Source organism: Corvus cornix, chromosome 10 (genome assembly GCF_000738735.6).
Source record: "Corvus cornix cornix isolate S_Up_H32 chromosome 10, ASM73873v5, whole genome shotgun sequence".
Classification (NCBI taxonomy): domain Eukaryota; kingdom Metazoa; phylum Chordata; class Aves; order Passeriformes; family Corvidae; genus Corvus; species Corvus cornix.
In genome coordinates this window covers 9,850,127-9,873,206 of record NC_046340.1, presented here as the reverse complement: position 1 = coordinate 9,873,206, position 23,080 = coordinate 9,850,127, and the positions used below count along the sequence as shown (strand labels likewise).

General features: G+C 48.6%; 1 protein-coding gene across 2 annotated transcripts in view; it reads left to right on the top strand.

The window, feature by feature from the left end:
- Window positions 1–7,784: 7,784 nt before the first annotated feature.
- Window positions 7,785–23,080, top strand: part of ADAMTS17 (ADAM metallopeptidase with thrombospondin type 1 motif 17) — a 157,345-nt gene continuing 142,049 nt past the window's right edge. For both annotated transcript variants that reach the window (XM_039557847.1, XM_039557846.1), the window contains exons 1-3: window positions 7,785–7,917; window positions 8,512–8,846; window positions 17,891–18,056. In XM_039557847.1, coding sequence (XP_039413781.1) covers window positions 7,848–7,917; window positions 8,512–8,846; window positions 17,891–18,056 — 571 coding nt within the window. In that variant the 5' untranslated portion in view covers window positions 7,785–7,847. The remainder of the gene's footprint in view (window positions 7,918–8,511; window positions 8,847–17,890; window positions 18,057–23,080) is intronic.

The following is a 23,080-nucleotide window of genomic DNA, read 5'->3' as shown; positions in this document are numbered from 1 at the left end:
GCCTGGGTGTCACCACTGGCCCCTTCCCTGTAGGTGTGGCACTGTCCTGCTTTCTCCCCTGGTACCAGAGCTGTACATGGCATATCTGGGGTAGGGCTGGGGAAGAAAGGATGTTAAATCTTCTCTGACACTGCTGTACTGCCTTGTATTTTTCATACTGTCTCTTTAAACTACATATTTTTCAAACCACAGGGTTTGTGGCTGGTGGTAAATGAAGTCCTGTTCTCACCTAGATCCTTAATGTCTGTGATGCAAATAAGGATGATAAATCTCTCAGAATAATGAGGGTTACACTGCCATTCCAATGATGCCATTCCAATGGTGCCATTCCACCTCAGGAGACAGGCTCTTCACCCCAAGCATGAGGTGAACACTCCCACACTCCCCATGAGTGTCAGCAGGAAAAAGGGACCCATTGGTCCAAACAAGCTGCTTTAATCCTACTTGGCACAACTCTTGTGGTCAGGCTGTGCTCAGCTATGAGAGCTGGGATCTGGTTTGCTTTGACAGCAGAATGAAAAATTTCTGTGAGCTCTCTCCATGGATGTGGATGTACAGGAGGTGTTTGGACGCTGTGGGCTGTGGGTGACAACCTCCATGGTTCCCACCTGACCCCAGCTCTTCCCTGGAATTCTCATTCAGAGCCAGGAGACAGCTGGATTTGACTTGCCTGTGCCTGCAGATTGAAGCTTTGGGGTTGCCTGCAGGGCTCTCTCCATGCAGGGTTTCCATGGGCTGGTGCCCAGCTGTCAGCACAGTTCCCTCCATCCCAGCTCACAGATGAGGCTGGATCCTCCCTGCCACCAGGTTCACTGACACGCATCTCCTCTCCTTTCCTGTGTGTCCAGCCCAGAATTCCTGACAGCTGGCAGTTTTAACAGTCCTAGAATGGCACTGATGTTTTGCAGTTATGGATAAACATTTGCAGCCAAGCTGAGGTCAATTGCCAGCTCTGTTGGGAGAGAGGATCCAGCAGTAGAGGAGCATCTCAATTCTGGTCCTGGTTCACTGTACGACCTTGCAAAAAATGACCCCAAATGGACTGGGATGAGGTATTGGTGGCTATTGCTGATTAGGAGCAGGATGTGTTTCAGACTCCAGGCGCGTTGCTCCCTCCAGACCTCGCAGTGACCCTCATGTTGGTGACTCTGTGCACTGTGCTGACATGGGAAGTGGGGTTTCCTTGCTGGCTGTGGAGGAGAAGGCAGCCCTTGCCATGCCTTAGCAGACTGTGAGGTGAACAGCATCTGCCAAAGTGCACAGGGCTACAGATGTAGCCTTGCAATGGTCACAGCACACCCTGCCTGCCCTGCTCCTTTGTCCCCTGAGAACAATCACCCTTTTTCTGCTGCAGGGCAGCCCAAGAGCCCAAAAAGTGGGGCTCTTTTCCTAAACAGGTGCTCCAAGTGACCCCCATGCCAGACAATTAACACAGACAGACAACATCAGTTGACCAAAGCCAGGTTTGATGGGGCCCTAAGCTACTTGATTCAGTGGGGAGCATCACTGCCCATGGCAGGGCATTGGAATAAGATGGTCCTCAGGGTCTCTTCCAACCCAAACCTTTCTAGGATTTTATGATCCTACAACCAAACATCCCACTTTGTATCTCCAGGCTGCCGAGCACAAAGTAAAGGCTCCTGGGACAGCAATGGGGAATTTACTGATTCAGCTGGGGATGATGGGGAGGGAATGTAAAGACTGACTGACTCAGAAGGGGGCAACTGCAGAGCAGCCCCAAGAGAAGGAGGAGGAAAAAGAGAAGGCTGACAAAACTGTGTTGCGAATTTTTAAAAGCAGTCAGAGATTTTGTGCTGTGAACTCTGCACAGCTTCTCTCAGTGGCATTGTGGTAATGCTTCTGCACAGCTCTGCATCCAGAATGGGAGCAACCAAGAAAGTCAGCATAAACTTGAGTAAAGGATTGGTCCTGTGAGGAAAATAGATCTGAATGCTGTTGATGCTATTCACTACTCATGGACAAAAGATAGAGGTTTTTGACTGATGAATTTCTGTAAAAGTTGCAATGGTTTGACAAAGCTTTGAGGGCAGCTTGGGAGCAGCTTGAATATGACAGAAAAGAAGGGTTAGACAGCAAAAGTCCAGAGCCATGATCGCCTCAGCACATGGGCTTGGGGCTGTTTCACTTCCACAAGAGAAAAAGGATGTTTTACAGACCCAGGTTGGGGGTCCAGAGGGGCTTGGCTTTGGGGCACAGCCCTGCTCCATCTCTGTGCAACCATCCAGCAGTGCCTGTGCCTGGAGGACAGTCCTTCCCACCATGGCTTGTCCCCCCACTCAGTGCCTGGCTGGGGGCCCCCCTCTCCAGGGATGGGAAAGGACCTTGCTGGCTGCAGGAGAGCTGCTCCTGTGGTGTGACCCACCTTGGAGCCCCTGCTGCACCTGATGGGGCCCCTGACCCTGCAATCCCTGCTCCTGGGGATATTGAGTTTTCTGTTTGTTTTGCAAGTCTAATTGGCCAAGACGCTGTGAAGGGAGGAGAGAATGCCCAAGGGAGAGGTGTTAAAGAAATAGGAAAACATTATTAAGAGTGTTTTCAGTTGGCAGTTTCCTGTATTAGTCCTTTCCTGGTGAAAAGGAGCCTCTTTAGGTCTGTGCAGTTGGATTGGACCACCTGGTCCAGGCTCCAGTAGCCATCCATGCAGATGAATGAAGTGCCTTGTGCATCCCCTTGGCATCACCTCTTTCAAGCCGTGCACCACCTTCGTGGCTTACAAATCTCCCCCTCTGGCTTCTTATGTCCTGCTGCAAGGAATACACAGAGAAGGAGGAGCCTTACATGAAATATTCAGTTTGGGGGGATGATCCTCATCCAAGGCAGGTGTTGGATACAAAGGGAGATGATTGAGAGGAGATGAGGAGCACCAGATGAGGGATATTGCCAGTGCCAGTGGCAGGGAGGTGGCACCTGCATGAAGGGCTTTGCTATTGTCAGCTCCAAGCATTCAGAACTTCTGCCTCCACACAGAATCAACAACATCATTTTTGAGAAAGTACTATTTTAAACAATCCCAAGGTTGGGAACTTCTTCATTTGCTCCAGGGCAAAAACCCTCTAGGTTTCTCCTAGCTCACTTTCCCAGCCTGACAGGGGGTCAAACATGGAGTTAGATGAGAAATAATCTCATGATTGCAGGAGCCAAGGTCTGGAGAGGAAAAACCCAAACAAACCATAAATCATAACAAAAGAAAGTGCCAGCTGTTCCCAGGTTCCTGATAACATCATCAGAGGTGGCAACGCTGGACTTCATAAAAAGCCTGGCTGAACTTTAGGGTCAAACAACAGCAGCTCTTTGCTTTGTCCATTTGTCCCCGCATGCCTGGGGAGTGACGTGTGGCTGACCATTATGGCCCAGCCAATGGCTATCTATGCATGGCCTCCCGATCCCAAAGTGACCCTGGACTAGCCCTGTCTGTGTCTGAAAATCCCAGCACGGCCTGGCTGGAGGTGCTGGTGCACTTACATTTCTGATTTCTCTACACAAATTTCTGCCCACCCTGAGGGAGCAGATTCTCCCAGCACCCTGCAGTTGTGTTGCTTGGTTGGGAGTATGTTCTTTTATATGCCTGACTTTTCTCACCCACTGTGGCCTGTGTGCAATGTTATTTTCTGGTCCTGACAGTGTTGCAAACTGATCCCTCCAAATCTGCACCCTCTCTGCAAAGTTACTCTGGGCGGTTTTGCACAGACAGCAGTGGCACCAGGATGGGAATGCAGCCAGACGTGAAGCAACCTGGAATTTCAGGAGTCCATTCCTCAGTCCCTATCCCACAGGAATAATTTGCTTCTCTTTTCTCAGTATTCTATGGAAAGAGGGTGCTTTTCCCCATTGCAGCTGGGTGAAGCTGGAAGCCCCTTGGAGACAGGCAGGAGGAAAGTGTTTGGAGGGAAGATCTTCATGGAAAACCTCATGTGATGCACTCACTGTGAGACAGACACAGCTCAGCCAAAGCAAACTCCCTGTGACAAAAGGGACCCTCTGTCAGCCTGTGAATAAAGTTCCCTGCCAGGAGAAAGACAGGCCCAGCTCTCCTGCCGTGGGCTTGCCTGAACTGGAGCAGGCTGCGTGCTCCCCTGAGGACACAGGTGCTGGTGGCTCAGCTCTGTCCCTCGGACACCTCCAGGTCACCCTCATTTTTCTTTCTGCTCTTTCATTCCCAGGAACTCATGAACAGACTGCCCATTTTGAGCCAGACTTGACAAGAGATGTCCCAGAAGGAGTTTTTCTCTCACGGGCTTGGGGTAATTCTGGCTGCTGGAAGGAGAAACCTAAGTGCCTCTGCTGAGGGCTGCATGAACAGTACTAGATGCTGGTGACTCCACTTCGAATCGTTTAGGCTGAAAAAGACCTTAAAGATCGTTGAGACCACCTGTAAGAAGTGAGTCCAACATGAAGCAGCAAAGCTTGAAACACTCTGTACCCAGGGAAGAGCTTTAATTGAACCTCTGGCTCAGTGTGTAAAGCCAGACTGTAGGAAAACCAATGTTGGCACCTCTGAAACTACTTGTATTTATTTGGTTGGTGGTTTTAAGTTACAAAAGAGCTTTTGTTGGTCCCTACTTGTCATTAAACGGTCTCAGGCTTCTTTGGGGGGTCATTTGCACAGGTAACAGCAGCACCTGCCAGGTCCGTGCCCAAGCAGCCTGGCCAAGCTCTGCAGCCTCCGGAGGGGAGGGAATTCCCGATGCCCAAAGGCTGCAGAGAGGGGAGGAGCTGCGGGGAGAGCAGGAAAAGCATTGGAGTGTCTCGGCAGGAGAGCAGCACCTGTGAGGTCGGGGAAAGGACCAGGACAGGAAGGGTTTGGAGAAGGGTGGCTGGAGAGAAGGGGGAAGGCTGAGCAGTGGCCAAGTTAACCCTTCCCATGCTGGCATTTTCCAGGTGACGAGCCAAGTGACTGCTTGGGAAGATGGATATAACACATGTCTGCAGTCTCCAAAGGGTTATTAACTCTGCAGTAATGGCCGTGAAACTTGGCTTCCTCGACATACATTTAAAATTGAAAAAAAAAAACCCACCCCACACCAATTTCAGAGGGGGATAGGGTTTGTTTCCTAGGAACTGCAGGGCCAAATCCACCTCTGTGATGGTGAGAGGAGAACCATCGCCCCGTCCCACAGGCTGGGAGCAGGGGAGCAATGCAATCACCACAACAGGACCACAGCCCCCTCCACAGCTACACACTTGTTATCCTTATCAGTAACAATTTCAAGGTATTTCTGAAAAGCCCATGGTGTTCAATTAATAGAGTCAGTGTCTCACTGAAACTTTGGGATTTGGATTCAAGAAAACCACCAGTGCCGCTCCTAAGACAGATCCCTCTTTTGTTGTGTAGGTACCACTGTGGGGTTTGTCTCTCGCTCCTGGCTCCAGCCCTTGGCAACACTGAGGTCTGCCTGGGATGTTGCTCCTGTCCTGGGGTGTTGCAGCTTCTTGGGCTCCTGTCCAAATGTTCTTGAAATCTGGGATGCTCCATAGGGATTATCCCTACCCCAGTGTAGTCTGTGCCAGCCAGCCCAGCCGCTGAGCAAGTCCTTCCATGCAGTAAGTTACAGACTACACTATTAAATTTATTCTTTCTCTGTATTGTTATTATTTTTCTGGCAGAGGACTTTGGAAGGTGGGAGAAAGGATGTACTAAAAAGTTAAACAAATCTAAGTCCCCTCGTCAAACCCTTTCGAGGCACCAGCTCCAGTCCCTTAGCAAATGAAGTCAGCTGGTGGTCTGGGTTTAAACATGGCTGTTGAGGGCTCAGGCCAGGTTTGACAGCTCACAAATCAAATTGCCTCGTGGTTCTCAGGAGAGGAGGACTGCCACAGGTGGAGGAGCTGTGGGGGAGCTCTGCCCCACTCTGTGCCAGCTGGGGCCTTGGCCTTGGAGGGAGGCACTGAAATCGTTGGTTCACAACAGGTCAGGAGGGAAATCCAGGCTCTGAGGTTTTGTTTTCCGTGTTTTGTTACACTATTGACACAGAGCAAGGCAGCCCCAAACTGAGATTTTGTCTCACTTGAATGGGTCTGGGCCAGTCCCTTTGCTTTGGTAAATTCTTATTTGAGAGCAGAGTGAGCCTTGAAAGAGAGAGTGGGAAATACAGAGATATTAAATCTCACCTGATCTCATGTTAATAAAGTGTTTGAGCCATGGGTCTTGGCTTACTCTGATTTTGCCTGCTGGGAGCTGCTTGCAGGTCCTCAGTTTTGCTCTTGCTGCTGACCACAAGTAACATCCTCCAAGTGCCACCACACTGGAGGGACAAGGGGCTTTCCTGAGGCCCCAGCAGGAGGTGGGACGTGCTCTTGTGTCCATAAGGTGCTGCAGAAGCCCTATGCAGGTCAGGGCTTTCTGAGCCTGCACCAGCAGGCTGCACCAGAGCTGCACCAGCTCATGGTGTGCCATGGCATGTCCCTTGATGCCTGGGAAAAGCTCAGCCAGCAGGATGAAGAGCTGGAGGCAGCTGCAGGATTCTGGCTCTCAAACAGCCTCTCTCCTTGTACAGGAGCAGCTCGCTAAGAAAACATGGCTCTTGCTGTCTGTTCAATGCCTGGAAGAAAGAAAATGGTGCTCATGTCTCTCACCAGTCCTTTTCCCAGCTCCAAACAGCCCTTTTCTCTGCACTCTCCCAGTGCCTGCCCTCCCTGGGATGAGCATCCAAACCTAATTCCACTTGCTTGCAACTCAGAGCCATTCCTGCTGTCAATACGGCTCCGGACAATTCTGGTGGAAGTGGTGCAGGGAGATCTGCCAGAGTCATTCACACTTTTTTATGGGCCTTCCTTTGAATTCTTCTACAATTTCAGGAACAAAGTTGCAGATTTTTGCAGAAGTTTAAACTCTAGGACACTGCTCTGCTGGGCCACCACAGTTTAAAGCTGCTAACAGATTGGATCTTGACTGCATTCCATGACTCAGCCATGCCAGGAGCACAGGATCCCATCCAAAGCCCACCAAATGCAGCGGAAACCTTTCTGCTCTTGGAAATCACCCTACTGCTTTCAACAGCCCCTGTCCAAACTGAGTTGTTCTGATCCCTGCACAGCTGAGGACACGCAGGACATGGCCCAGCCAGGTGGGAAGGAACTCCAGTGGCTGCAGGACCTCAGTGAAAATGGGAACTGATAGAAAAAAAAAAATTATATGTCTTGAGCTTTATGCACTTGTTTCTTATTTTCATCCACATGATGAGTGCTTCAAGAGTATGTAGGATCATTGCCTAAAATCTGTGTGTGTCCAAACACTGTGCTCTGGGATAATCCTGCTTGAGCTTGAAGGTTGGACCAGATGCCCCTCTGTGGTGCCTTCCAACCTGACCCGTCCTACGATATCGTCAACCTAATTTTCTCCTGGTCTTCCAAGCCCTGGCACCGATCCAGCGGATGGCTCTGGGAAAGGAACGGGCGACTTTCTCAAGCGAGCTGCCGTAGCAGAGTCTAAATTCCCTTAGTGATGAGGAAGGGAGACGCAGGAACACGCCGGGGCTGCCCAGCGGCGGGATGGCGCCTGTCAGACCGCCTGGCCCCGCCGGGATGGCCCGGTGGCTCCGCAGGTCCCGGAGCGGCTCCGCGGGCACCGGGCCGGGGCAGGAGAGGGCGCCCTCTGCCGGCTGCCCGCGCCCACGTGCGCCCTCCCCGCGCGCCGCCGCCGGCGCGCAGCCAATGGGGGAGCGGGGGGTGTGTCCCGGCGGCCGCCGCCGCCAATGGGCGCGCGGAGCCGCGGCGGGGGCGTGGCCGGGCGCGCGCCGCGGCGATCCCCGGTGCCGGGGGCGGGCAGGGCGCACTCGGGCCGTGCTCCTGTGGCTGCGCTGCGCGCTCGGCCCCGCCGCCGCATTACCATGTTTGACGGCTGCCTCCTGCCCCTCGTCGTGCCCTGCCTGCTGCTCTGCGGACTGGACGCCGGCACAGGTAGCGCTCCCCGCCGCCCCGGCTCCCCTTCCCCGGCGGCGCTGACAGGGTCCGGCCCCGGGCGGCAGCGTGCGGGCGCGGAGCGCAGGGCACGCACCGCATCCCCTGCGTGGCCGCGGTTCCAGCCCGCGGGATGAATTGCTCCAGGCTTTTGTATTTTCTTTTCCTGTCCTCCCGCTGCTGCTGTAGCGTTCCATGTGGAAAGCTGCTGACTGTCCTTGGCTGCGGCTGCGGCTCGCTCTGCTTTTCCCCTTCTCCCTGCAGATTTTTATTGGGGTTGGTGAAATGCGATGCTTGTGTCTGAGCTATATATTTTTTTTAATGATACAAGTAGCTTTAGCGTTTGCTCTATTCCTGTCTTCCCTGCACGTTTTTGTCTCTAATATATGTGTATATGGAGAGAAATAAATCGCTGTGCTCCGCTGGCTCCATTGTCTGCGCAGCCCGTTCACAGTTTCCAGCGCGGGGCTGTCTGCGCTGAAACCCGAGCGCGGGGCTGTCCCGGGAAGCGGGGGGTGCCGCAGCCCCCGGCCGCCCCGTCGGGCCGCGGCTCCGGGGTGCGAGGGCCTGAGCCTCTCTCCTTCTCGCCTGCAGCTGGCGGAGCGGAGCTTGAAGTGGTGATCCCGGAGCGAGTGCCGCTGGAGAAGATCCACCTGCTGCCGCCCGGAGGGGATCGTGGCGGCCCCCGGCGCCGGCGGGCAGCGGCGGAGCAGGGGGAGGAGGAGGCTGTGCTGCTCCGCCTGCCCGCCGCCGGCGCCGAGCTGTACCTGCACCTCCGCCGCGACCTGCGCTTCCTGGCCCGGGGCTTCGCGGTGGAGCGGCGGCGCGGGGAGGCGCGGCGGCCCCCGCGGGAGCGGCTCTGCTTCTACTCGGGACACGCGCTGAACCGCAGCGACTCCTTCGCCTCCCTCAGCACCTGCGCCGGGCTGGTACTGCCATCCCACCCCGCTCCCTTCCTCAGGGCTGGTACTGCCATCCCACCCCGCTCCCCTGCACCGGGCTGGTACTGCCATCCCGCCCCGCTCCCTTCCTCAGGGCTGGTACTGCCATCCCACCCCGCTCCCTTCCTCAGGGCTGGTACTGCCATCCCACCCCGCTCCCCTGCACCGGGCCGGTACTGCCATCCCGCCCCGCTCCCCTGCACCGGGCTGGTACTGCCATGCCATCCTGCTCCCCTGCACCGGGCCGGTACTGCCATGCCATCCTGCTCCCCTGCACCGGGCCGGTACTGCCATGCCATCCTGCTCCCCTGCACCGGGCCGGTACTGCCATGCCATCCTGCTCCCCTTCGTAGGCTGGTACTGTCAGCCCGACGAGGCGGGATGCCTGTGCTTCACCTCCCCTCAGCGAGGTGACCCTCCCGTCCCTTCACCTCGCTGTCCCCTCGCGTCCCGGGCCCTGCCGAGCTCCAGCGCTGTCCCGTGGTGGGTGTTTGGCCCACCCTGGCTCTCCACTGTCGAGTTTCCTCAGCCTCAGCCATCCCTGAGGGGCCTCAGGCCCTGAGGGGCCTCAGGCCCTGCGGTTCTGCTGTGGGTGGGCAGCAGAACCTGAGGGTGCTGTAGAGGAGCATCCTGGAGGAGGGAACATCTTGTGTCACTGTCCCCCAGCCATGGGGCAGGTGGCTGTGTCCCGCTGGGGGTGATTTGATGCCATCCTGGCTCGATCCTGTGGCAGCTGTGCAGCTGTGCAGCTGGCTCTTCCCACCAGGCTCCTGCTGTCGGTGTTGGGGTGTTCACTGGGAGCTGTGGTCAGGGAACAGCCAGTGCTCCAGCATGGTTGGAGGAACATGCCACTCAGGGGTGCTTTTCCCACCACAAGTGTCAGGATTTCTCTGCCCGAGACTGTAGTTTCAGGTGGCTCTGCAGGGCCTGGCTCTCCTTGGAGCATCCTGGCAGGAGCAGGTGATCTTGTGTGGGACAGAAAGTTTCTCAGTGGTGGAGACTGAGACTCTTGAGACATTGAATAGTTTGCAGTTATTGTTGGTAACTTGAAAGTACTTCAGGACATCAGTGGATCATTAGGCAGTGATTCCCAGCACATGGTCCTGGGAAATGTGCCTGTCAGAACAGACCTGGTGATGGAGATTAATCCTTACACCGTAGTGAGAAGCACTACGCCCTCGGAACTCCAGCCTTCGTTCTGGAGCCATTTGAGGGCGCTGTGCCTCAGGATTAAAAAAACCCCAACAGAGATGCTGAGGTGTGAGTGGCACTGGAAGTTGAGCTGAGTTCCACCGAGGGAAGTTTAAAACTGATATCTCTAGTTCAAGCCTTAAATCACTAACAGCTCTATGCTTTTGTCACCAGGCGTGTTTTGTTAATCTTGCTGGGCTTCCAAAGCTGGAAAGCACAGACAAGCAGAGGAGGAACCTTTAAAAAAAAGAGGAATGTAGTTGTAGGCACAGTATTAACTGCCTGAGTCAGGGAATGGAGGAGGGGGTGAAAAAGCTTGGCGAAATTCCCAGTAGAAAAGCTGAAAAAGAGACAAGACTAGTTGGTCTTTGCTCACTACTCTGCAGAAGTGAACAGCAATTTTTGCAGTACCTGTTTGGGTCATGTGAATTCTAAGCAATGACTAAATTGACATAACTGAGCTGGATCAGTCTGGGATCAGTGTCAGAGCTGCTGTTTTGTGCCACCTCTTGGGGAGCAAAGCCCATGTGTTAGTGACAGTGTTGATAAAGTTCTGCTTGCCTTTGCCTGTGCATCTGGTCCTGGGAGTGCTGAGTCGTGTGAGCAGATGTGTTGGGAAAGAAGTGTTTCTGCATGTTGGGATACTTGTTTCCTATTACAGGAATCCATTCATCCTCTTCATTCAGATAATCACCGGGAGTGGGAAAGGGCTAAAAGCAGGTGCATGGTACATTTGGGTGAGTTAAAGTTTATAACACCCTTGTGATCTCAAAACTAGAGAACAGAAAGCTCCAGTGTCTGGAGGATGAGCCTGAACTTAAGATGGATGAAACTAAACTTAAGATGAACCTCATTAATTATTGAAATGGTTTCTTTGAAATAATCCACACCACCATGTAGATAAACCTTCTTATTCTAGCTAAGTGGACCATTTTGGTTTCTTAAGTCTGTCTTTAAACATGAAACATCTCACATTTTAGGCTGTTTTCAGTGTTTACACAGCATTTTGCAGTGGCCACACTAAACAAGTTTACCTGTAGTGAAAGCTGTGCAATTTCGTGGTAAGATGTTTTCTGGGATCAGCGGAACCAAAAGTTTGCCCCAAATTATCTAGGAAGTCTTCAATCTGCCATGAGTTGAACTGAGAGCAGGTGATTCTAGAGCCCAAATTTTTTTGCCTTCTAGTCTGGCAATTTAAAATGCTAAGACCATCACTTAAAAAAAAAAATTATTTTCCCATTGCTTCCTTGAGCCCTGTTTCCTACAGAAAGAATGAGGCTTTGCCCTCAGCAGCAGCTTTACAGGTGGGACATGGGCCAGACCTGTTGGGCTAGAAGAAAGACCTTGGTAGTGGAAACCTTGCAGCCTGTTTGTCCTGGCATTTGTCTTCTGAGCAGTTCTAATGCTGCAGTGGGGGGTTTCCTGAAAACTCCAGCATGGGAGTGCTCATTGGACTCTAAGGAGTGCTCATTGTACTCTAACTGGGTGATCAGGACATCTCCTTCAGAAAAGCTGGTTGCTAAGAAGTAGAGTGGGCAGTAATACTGTGTCCTGTTCTCCAGCTGGCTCAGGCTTTGCTGTAATCATATTCTCAGCCATGCCATAAATCATACCAAAAGTGATACAAAATGATCAGGGCAAGTGGAGTTCTAGTAAAAACAAAATCCCTGACACAGTGGCATGAAAACTGAGTTGCAGCCAGACTGAGTAATTGCTTCCTGGTGATGATATCAGATTCCCAGTGTGGCATCTGAAGGTTGGGGTCTGGTTTTAAGCTCTGCTCGCAGATGCTGCTGTTAACCAGTGTATGGCTGCTGTAGTTTCCTGCTTTGGCCGTGCTCTTGGAGCTGTGTGAGGTCACAGTGAGGTAAGGACTGCTGTACCCAAGTTCTCATCATTTAGATACAGCTAAAATACCTCATGTGAGGATGCTCCAACCCTCCTGTTCTCCTGACAGCCTGGGAGTTCAGCACCGGCAGGAGGCACCGTGTTCCTGGAAGGTGCTGCTGCCTTCCCCTTGGCAGCACTGTCCTCTGGGGAGTGCAGTTGTGCCAACACTTGGATTCTGGCCACAGCTCAGGGCTGCATTTTCCTTCCCTGGTGCTGGGCACTCACAGGCAGTTCTGCAGCCCCTGGGACCAACACTGGAAGACAGCAGCCAGTCCAGGAACTTTATTTTTTTGGAAGTTCCAGCTTTGTAAGGCCACAGTAGAGTCACTGTCACATGCTGAAGTGCTGGACTGCAGCATCAACCGCTTACAGCAGGTGTAGGCTTTTCATATTTCTTGTACCTGAATTTTGGAAACAGTTACATTTTTAAGAGGGTCATGAGTCCATGTCAAAATAAGCATTAGACTTAGAAATGAACTTGAAAACTCTGTTCAGGAACTGTATCTGAAAGATGAAAATCACTGGGATGCATTTAGAGGCAGAGGTTTGATGCTAAGTAATTTGTCTTCCATTTTAAAATCCAGAATCTTTGATTTTGGGTTCAGGATTGCTCTTTGGCATGTCTCTAAATAAAGTGGATTATCCTCAGTTGAGATAAGAGAAGAGTTTGTGCCTCCCTTCTGTTCAGGCTAGTTCATATAACATTTTCACACCCCGGTTTTGTCTCCTTTGAACATCCTTGTGCAGACTGGATTGGTAGAAGTGGATGATGCACATTACAAAGGTTCATGGAGTGAGAACAGTGATTTTTCTCTTTGTAGGATGGAATGGACTAATTGAAACTACACCTTAAGAAATGCACACTGGAAGTTGGGAAACCCTAAATATTTTGCAGTAATGTCTCATACAATCCACTCAGAGAGGAAGGGGGATTCTTTTCTTCCAAGCTTTGTGTACATTTGCCTTTGTTAAACTTCCTGCATCTCCTGGTAGACAAATCTTCCAGCTTGTTAAAATATTTCTGAATGGTGGCTCTTCGTTCTGGTGTGTCCTGTTCACTTGGGACCATCCATAAACTTTGTGAGGGTGTAGATGTAGATTAAGGACAGATGATAAGAGCATCTATCTGGACTTCTTCCTCTAAGGTCTCTGAAGTCCTACTGGTTTCCAGGTAGGTGTAAGTACCTCGCAGGACCCGGATGTCCTGGTGTGGGTTTGGATCCTGTCTGGAAGGCCAGTGAGGGCAAAGAGAACTGAGTAGGTTGGACTGCAGCCTCCAGGGAATGAGCAGTGACTCCAAGGACTCCTGGTAAAACAGTAAATCTGATCTGTTCTTGGGAAAAAGAGGAACAAGGATGCAGAAGAGGCCGCAGTGTGTCAGGTTTAGGTTGTCCAGGGGCGAGTGAGTGGTAAAGATGAGCCCTTCCCTGATAGTTCATCCTGTGCCATAGGTACCTTAGATCAGTGAGCTGTCCCTCGAGAGGAGTTTGCCTGCCTTCATTCACTGCAGAGGGAGGTGATGCCTAGTTCAGAGCAGATACTGCAGCTTGGTGAGCTCCATCCCTGGCCGGTGAAGTGTTTTCTGCCTGCACCAGGGCAGTGCTGCCCTTCAGGTGACTCAGGAGCCTCTGCTGCTGTGGGAAGCAGGGCAGAGCAGGAGTGTGGGGATTATAAAATGATACAATTTCCCCTGAGGAAACCTTCAGCTCTGCTGAACTCCCCTGTCTGGGAGAGGAGCTGTCTGGCATTCATCCATAGCTGGGCCACGAGCTGAAAAGTTAAATCTCTTAAAATTGCTGTGCTGGGTTTCCTTGTGATGGGATTGTCTTTCCTCTTCCACAATGGACAAGAGGGAGAACATGTTGGGGTTTTGTTGTTCAGTAGAGTTGGAAGCCAGAGCAGATATTCCTGGGTATTGTCTGCTCTCAGAACTGAGTGTAAACCTGAAATGACTCTGGAACAAGACTTAAAGCTCTTCTTTTAAATTTGCTTGAATTGCACTTTTAAATAATAACCAACCAAAGCTGAAACATGATTAATAAGGACGGGACTAAAACCCACATGAAGTTTATTAAACTGTATTTGTGGGTTGTTTTGTTCTTCACTTTAAACATTAACTTCCTTTTAACTTTGAGGAAATGGTTAAACAACGATTTACAGCGTAACAGTTGAGAAATTGAGAAGGGGATGGAATTTGTCAGATGTTTAAATCTGTTCTCTTTTCAGCGTGTTCGTATGTATGTAACTAATGAACACTTAGGAGCAAGAGAAAAATCTGTTAAAGATTCAGCATTTCACAGATCTCCTTCAAAGATGTTGTGAAAATAAAAAAGGCTGGAAAAACAGTGTAACTGTTGGAGAGTATTAACATGTGGGAAGGTTGAGAACCATGTGCAGAGAACACTGAGGATTTGGATCCCTGTTCTGAGCAAGCCCTGGAGCTGCAGTAGCTCCACCAGCACTACCAGGGCACAGGGACAGAGCAATGAAGCCAAGAGGCAGGATGGGGTCATACAAAGGCTGTGTTGCCACTGTCATTTCAGTGACATTGTGTAAGGACCTTCCTCCTTTTCCTGCTGTGATTTAGCCCAAGAAAAGCTCCGGTGGAAGATGATGTACACATCAGAGGAGTGAACTACTGGTAGTACAGTACTGGTAGTACAGGAGTAGATCAGAGAGTGAGCAAGTTACTGGAGTGACCATTGTGTGTGTGAAACTCTGGGTGAGAGCACATGGGAATGTTTTGGTGGTGATCGATGTTAAGCTGACTCCTAAAACAAGGATATGAAATATCCTTAATGTGAAAGATCTTGCCACTGTTAAGCACAGTGGTGAATGGGGCTGTAGTGGGAAGTGTGGATTATTGTTTGTTTTAATCAACTTGTCAGTTTGCCTGCCTTTGGAGGCAGAAATCATTCCAGCCTTTCCCCTTAGCGGAGCTGCAGGGTTCTGTCAGCTACATGGTCTGGCCATACCAACTGTAAAATTAATGCAGATGATGGTGAACTCTTACACTCCTCTGAATTTTTGGGCTCCTGATGACTCCTGTGTCTCCAGGATGGTGGGGTTGGGCAGTAGCTGCTTTTCCCAACATTTAGCAATCCCAGATCCTGGGCTCCCACAGAGAGAGAAGGGTGGGAGGGAGTATCCCAGCTTTTGATATGCATCTCCCCAAGCATAATTGCAAGTGAATTGCCGGATCCAAAGCATTTCACTTAATTGGAATGATTTCCAGAGATGTGGGAAAAGTAGCTCCGAGAGTTACGGGGTCTTCTGTTTTACTTCCTTATCTTCAAAATCCAAAGCTTCTCCAGTCCCTTAAATCGTACAGACAGGAGAAGAAAAGCACAGAGGCTTTGTCCAGTGCTGATGTCTGATATCTCATGCTGGGATTAGCACAGGGCAGGATCTGGAGGATTTGAGGGATGCAGATGAGGAATGCATTTCTTGTGGAAAAAGCAAAATAATGATCAGACTATTCAAGTTACAGAATCCAAAAGATCTCCTCTGGGCCAACAGGTTTGGGGACTCTTCAGAACCCAGATGCCAAGTTTGGGGAAATTTTTGACTCCCTAGGAATACTTTACAGGCACGATCCTGTAAACCCTTCCTGCTTGAACCTCTGTTTGCCTTGTCAGATTGATCTTGAGATGCTTCCCAATGTATTCCAGGGTGAAGATGCATGGCTCTTTCCCTCCATAGGTTTCACAATTCCACAGCAAATGTGAAACATAAGTCTTTTCCAATGGTTTAAATTATTTTCACTTATGATGCCAGAAAGTTGGGATAATGCCGGGTAGTGATGAAACTGACTTCTTCTTACATATTTTTGGCACCAGCTGAAATGGTTGGCAGTCTGTCAGGAGCTCTGGTGTGGCTTTTAGTACCATGGCACCAGATTTACAACCCTTCTTCTAAATAATTAAAACCTATATTAAAAAAGGGGGCTGGGGCTACCTCCCAGCTGGAAGATTGGAACAAGGAGGGGAAGTAGTGGAGAACATTGTAAAGGAGGCTGGAAGAACAAGTCACCAGGGCTTTTGCTGTCTCTGAAGTAATTCTGACAAAGCCCAACTTGTGATTTAAATGAAAAGGCAGCCTTTTGGACACTCCAGGGCAGAGTGGGTCTTATAAACTGGTGAGCATTCCATAGGGCCAAGGAATAATGTCGGGTTTTCTCTGTAAATGGGAGGTGCCAAGGCATTTTATCCTTAAGCAACTCCCCTGCCCCAAGAGCAACGTCTCTTTTGGAAGGCCCCCAGAGAGGTGTCTCTTGTCTCTTTAGAGACAGGGGACTGATTGTCTCTGCTGTGCTTTGCAGCCATGGCCAGTGGAGACACCAATTTTTACAGTTTTATTTTTGTCCAATTACTCTTTGGAAGTCAGTGACCCTTTCTGAGACACCCTGGTTTCCCTTGGATGCTGTTCAGTTAGTGTGGCTGTCAAAGGAGGAGAGCTCTCATTTCTGCTAGCAGAAATTCCTCTTGCTGGAAATACTGGGCCAAAGGGATTTCCTGGGTGTACGTGAGGACTGAATTTGGCAGGGAGGTGTGGAAATGTACAATATACAGTATGTAATGTATATTATAAATCATATTAGTACAGTCAGCTGTTGAACACACAGCATTTGCATGTACGTGCAGAGCATTTCTTTGGAGAGTTGCCTGGCTGGCACAGAACGTGGGGAGGGGGGAACCAGAAAGGTCTGGTCTCTCTTTTTATGTATAGGATGGGTGTTGGACCTCTCTGGAAGCACCTTTACCTTTCAGGTGCACAATCCTGGCAGGCCAGGTGAGCCCTTCTGTTGTTAACAGAAGTTAAATCAGAACTAGAAACTTCTCGCAAGGGGGGGTACATGGCAGAGCTGTGTTTTGAGACTTTTAATTGCAATATAAGTAATCACTGGATTAGTACAATGAAAAGTAAGAACCCCTCGTTGTAAATACTCACTTTGTGCAAAGTGTTTCAACTTCAGTGTTGATTGCTAAACCTGGAGGCTTTGTTAAGTTTTAAGGTGATAACTTTGAATTCACTCTCTTCTTTTCATGCCAGAAAAGGAGTGGAAAAAGCATAAAAGAACCTTAAAAGCTCTGGGTTGTGAGCAGAGGAGGGCTCTCCTGGGGCAGAAGCTGGCTTCCAAAGGTGTTCTTGCCGGCCCCGGTGTAAAGTCTGGACTTGGTGCAGGGAAGGCAGGGATTTAGTGCTCCGACCTGGACCCTACGGAGTTACTTAGGCAGGGTCTTTGCCTTCCCTGTGTCACTTATTCCGGGTATGGTGGAAAATCCTGTAACTGGGACAGTACAACAGTCCATTCCTGACTTCATCTCTGAAATCCAACCCTTGGCTGGCAGGGAGAGCAGTGATGACTGTATGGCCCTTAATGTAGTTGGGAAGAGGTATTTGGTCCCAAAAAACGCGTTTGGCTCTTCAAGTTACACTTGCATCGGTTCACTCAGTGTTCCTTGTGAGGGTGGTACACACAGGGGCCTCCTGTGTGCAGGCAGTGTCACCTCCGTGCTCTCTGAGACAATAAATGCCATTTTATGGCAGTGCAATCCTGGCAGTTGGAAAGGTGATTTTGAAGGGATTTCTGTTAACAGGATTTATTTGTCCTCGTGTGAGCTGAGCATCTTGTAAAACATGCATATTTGTGGGGCTGTGTCTGGAGGGAGAGGAAGAAGGGAAACCAAAGGTGTTGACAGGAATCTCCACCTTTTCTTTGTACATGCACAGTGCATTGTTTCTAAATAGTTCTCAGTGATATAAAAATAAATATGAGAAGCAGTTGAAGTTCTTTAATCTGTATTACACAGGCTGAACACAACCATAATCACATCATTTCCTCACAATAAATAATGATTGCAGTGAAATGACCTGGGTTCAGACTGGGCTGATAGACAAGCTTTGGGTACCAAACTGATGGGGGTTTTTTTGTTCTGTTTTGTGGGCAGGTTGGCTACATCCAGCTTGGATCAGAGCAGCTGCTGATCCAACCTGTGAATGCATCTGAGACCTCATTTAGTGGAAAGGAACATTTCGTCAGGCGGAGACGGTCCACCAAAGCCGGCCATCCCACCGAGACACATAGTCCTGAGGAGCACTGCAAGGTTGTAGCAGGTGAGCTTGGAGTGGCTCCAGAGAGCAGCCATGGGAATTATGTTTGTATTTTGTAATTCTGGTGGTTGGGTGGCTGGAGCTGGGGAAGATGGAAAGTGTGAGTGAATCCTGCTGCTGCTTCAGGCAGCGGTCACATCGCAGACATGAAGTTGTCAGGGCATGTGCTGTATCATTGAACTTGTGAGATGATAAATTCTGTTTTAACCTTGCAGTGTGACCACTGCTCAGGGAAGGATTCACTGGGTTTTTAGCAAAGGTCCAGGTTTGTTTAAGTGAAGTAAGTGTTTAAGTGAAGGTTAGGGGAGGCTTTTCCATCTCACCTCTCCACTGGAGCTGTGCCAAGCAGGCAGGGATAGAATGGTGATCCTCACATTTCAGAATGTGGAAAACATCACTTCAGCTACTTTGATATATTTTAATCAGAAGTATCATCTATGGAGTCCAACTCCAGGGGTCCAGCTCATAATAGGATAAAGAGGTATCTGGAGATAGAAGAGATGCACAGTTTGTCTTTCAAAACAATCTGTTTTCTTTTCAGCTTCTCATGCCATCATTCTTACTTCTGTCTAGCAGAGTACATGATCCATATCAGGGTCAACTGAGCAGACTTTGTATTATTTTATGGATTTTAATTGCTTTTGTAAGGGCTTGTGTGCATTTGGAGCTACCAGATGTAGTTCAACAAGGTGACTTTTTTAACTAGGAGCTTGATTTTGCTTTTTCTACCTGGTGTTTGACTAACCAAACTTAAACTCTATCTGATAAAATAGCTGTTATATCATATATTATAATTTGCTATCATTTTTCAAGAGAAAAATGGCTAAATCTGTTCTTTGATCATATCCTGTCTTCTCCCACTTTCAAAGCCACACAGTCAAATTGCCAGCTGGTATAAATTGGTCTAGTTTTTGACTTCTTTGGAGCAATTGAATTTTATCCTTTCTGGAATTCTCTCTGGGTGGGTTGCATAGGGGGTATTTTTTATGCACTTTGTGTAATTTCTTCATTAGGTTGCAGTGTCCCTGTATCTTCTGTTCCTTTCATTCCCTTCCTGCCCCACTACACAATATTCCAGCTTCTGCCTTCTCCTGGATGGGCTGCATAAATGGAGCAGTGGGTTGTGCTGCTGGGCTGCCGAGAGGCAAAATGGGGAGGTTTTCTGGGTACAGGAGTGAGACTCACTGGTTTGGGAACAGCAGAGTGCTTAGAGACAGGGGCTGCTGTTGGACATTGAAGGACATGGCAGCAACAGGAAGCACAAAAAGCTTCCTTGTGGGAACAACAGTGGAAGAGGCCTGAAGGAACTCACTGTGATGGGCAGCCAGGAACCTGAAGTTTGCCTGTAAGGCTTTGAATCACAGTTTTTGTGTTTAACCAGACCTGTGCACCAGCAGGGGTGACCTGTGCCTTCTCCTAAGCCGTGTCCTCCCTGGCACTGCTGCTGGTAAATCCTGCAGCCAGGGCCTTTGTTTTCTCCTGTGTGGAGCAGAGTGCTTCACAGTTCAGCAGGTTTATCATTCTCAGGAGTTCAGACTAAGCCAATCTTCTTTCTGATTCTCTGAGAATGAAATCTTGGATCTGGTTACAGTTACAGATCCCTTATGTCTCTTTTCAGAGAAAACATCAGAATTTAGCACTGCTCTGATTTCCCAGCCAAGTTCTGTAGGTGCTGCAGCCCTGTGGTCACAGAAAATGCATTTCAGAATTCTTACACTATAAAAAAAGGCAGCCATTAGTTAAAAGCTGAACTGAACCAAAATCAGTCCAGGAAATCAGCCTCATCCTTTTGCCACTGAACCTTTTGACCTTTTTTCTAGGGACAGGATGCTCCCTGTCATTGGCAGAACTGAAATTCCCTCCTTCAGAAGAGGGGCGAAAGGAAGGAAACTGGGGAGACACTGGGTAATAATTATATGGGATCACAGAGGGAAAGAGGAGCTGAGTGAGCATGAAGATACTAAAGGAAGACAGTGAAAAAAGAGTATTTCCAGTGGCACCTTCTGCTTCCTGAAGGCTTCTGGGGACCCACTGCTACAGTTGAGAACAGAATTCCCATCCCTTGGGTGCTAATTCCTTCTGCTGTGCTAAGAAGGGAGCCAAGCCCCTGCAGTGCTGCTCCTGCAAACAGCCACTGCTCCAAGTAGCCCAGTCCTAAAATAATGCAATTGCTCATGGGCTTTCCCACTTAAAGGCAGATCACTGAATGTTTGTCATTGTTGAGGGAGAGAAATGTAAGTCATGGCTGTTAATAGGCTTAGCACGTTAACGACCTAATTGACTCCTGTCTGCTTTGGATTAACTTTCCTGCACAAGGAGTTTAGAAACAAAAAAAATTAATCCTGTCTGACACACAAAAGGTCCATTTCTATTGAAACTGTGTGGAAGCGGCCATCTAGGGATGGGTTTCCAGAGTTTCTGCTGGGAAAAGGTCTCTTCGATGTGGTACTCACCAACATGGGCTGGTCAGATTTGTACTAGAGGTTGTTTTCCATTGGCTTAAAATTTGGCTCACCCAGGCTAAAACCTGGCAGGAAAGATTGGAGGTTGTAAATACATGGGAATATTCATATGCCAGACATTTTAGATACAAACCCTGTATTGTGGAATGACATAGACAGAAAAGTACAGGTCTGTGTAAATACAGTATAAAATTAGTATTTTTCAAGGGCACAGAAGTGCCATCCTTAGGCATTTTCCAGTCCTTTACTGCTGTTCTTGTATTTTCTGAATACACAAGAACCACCCCTATATGTATTTTCTTCTTCAAATTTTGTAATTCAGAGGTAGCTGGCATAATCTGGGGTTATTTGGGAAACAAAATACAAAGCATCAGCTGAATTTTTAATGTTAATTATTGATCATGTTATGAAAATTTAAACAGGGCTAAATTGCCCAGTGACAAATTTCCTGTGATATATGAACTTAATTACTTGTAAAACAAAGGTGCTTGGTGGTGTAATGACTCGTGTGAGTATTTGGAGGAGGACCAGGAAAGCACTTTAAGAAATCAAAATGAACTTAATTAGGAAGTGCTACTGAGGGGACAGAGAGCACAGCTTTCCAAGGGCATTGCCCTTGTGTTCCACCCAGAAATGTGGTGCTCTCCCTACAGACCCCAGCCTTGGGAGAGGGAAAGTGGCTTGGGGCCAGGTAATGCCATCAGACTGGTTTGATAAGGGGTGGTTAAAATCTCTAAAACAACTCCTTCAGTCTAAGTGGTGTAACATGTCTTGCAGCACTCAAAATTATTTTTAGGTCTGCAGGAGAACTTTGTGGGAGCCAAATTTCTCCTGGAATAATCTGTATAAGAGGATTAATCTGGCTGTAGTCAAGAATGGGAAAGTACTTAAGGTTTTGCATGACTGGATCCTTGAGATTTGAACCTGAAAGTGTCTACTAATGGGTTAAAAAAAAAATCCCAGGGCTGATGTTGTAATTCCAAAGTGCTCCAGCAGCAAAGGAGGGATCCCATCACCACGAGCCAGGTGCTATTGTTAGACATATGATATGTGAATATGTTTTATTTTTATCACCTGTCATCCAGCAAGAGAAAGAGTTCAAGTCACAATGCACATTTCTGCTCAGGCATGAACATGAGCCCCTGTGAGGCAAACAGAAAACCTATTAAAAGGTTTCCAGGTGCACATGCAGTGAGGGGGAAGGAAGGGAAGGTTGGGTTTCACTTGCTCTGCAGCATGGAGTTGTGAGGAACACGGGAAATAGCTTCACACCAGTGATGTGAAACACTTCTCATCTCTGGACACTGGGCAGCATCTGTACGACCCTCCTGTCACACCCTGCTCGGACAAATTTCTTGTCAAAGGTCCTGGAGAAGTGTTTTTACTGTGGAGAGAGTGGAGTCAAAGGGAGTTTTGTTTGCAGGTTTTAATACATAGAAGTAAGAATTTCCCTGCAGAAGAGCCAGACAGGAGAGAAAGATCTCTTTTAATGCATCATACATGATTTTTGCAGTGCCTGACCCCTGAGATAGAGCTTCTTTAATTTCCCTGTCTCTGTGACCTTGTGACATAACAATAAAGCTGTTTCCATGTGACAATGTCCACCACAACCTCAGCTGCAGTAAATGGATTATTTATGTTAACTATCATGGAACAACACTGGTTTAACTATTTTCTGAGATTTGGACACATATTTTGCATGTTTTCTTTGCCATCAAAGTCTGTGGATGGGAAAATTATTCCATTTTTCTTGATTCTGAGAAAATATCAATGTTCAAGACAGACTCAAACCATGTTGTGAAAGCATAGGAATCTCCTCTATGTCATAAAACTTTCTGTTTCTTTGGGAAAAGTAGATTCTGTTATAACTTTTCCAAAAGTCTCCAGTGGTGTATGAAAGTCTCCTTACATAGAAAGGGTTTGATATAAAATACAGTCCAGGAGCATGAGAGAGAGCAGCTTGTCTTTGGAGGGAAGGTTGTTATTTCATGTTTATGGTACAGACCCCATAAATTACTCTTAAATGTGGGTTTGCTTTAAACCCTTTTGTCAGTTTAAATGAACCAGTTTTCCTTTAATGCAAAGATGCTGCACACCCAGTGAAATAATGGAAGATCAATATTTTAATTCACAAAGTAACAACGTGTTGCTTCTCTGCATAGTTACTTTGCAACCTGTTTTAACAATTTATCAAAGCTGGTAATAATTTAAGTAAGTGCTGGTGTGCAGGTATCAAATGTAGAGAATGCTTTCCCCGAACAGGTATAAATCTTAAACACATGTTACTGCTACGTTGCATTTCTCCATCTTTAATCATTGTCTCTTAGCTGGGTTTTCTCTGCAGGTTTGACTTGGCCTGAAAAAGCAGTTGTTATGGCCAAAAACGTGCACTAAAAATAGAGAGATGTAATGCAACCTGTATTAGTCCATATTAGGAAGCTGCTGTTGGAGAATTAAAGCAGGATTTCAACAATGGGCTCCACAGAAGATGTAATGTGATTAAGTGTTTGCAAGCCCAGAAGGATTCCCTGTATCAGGAACTCAGCACTTTACCCATGGGAGTGT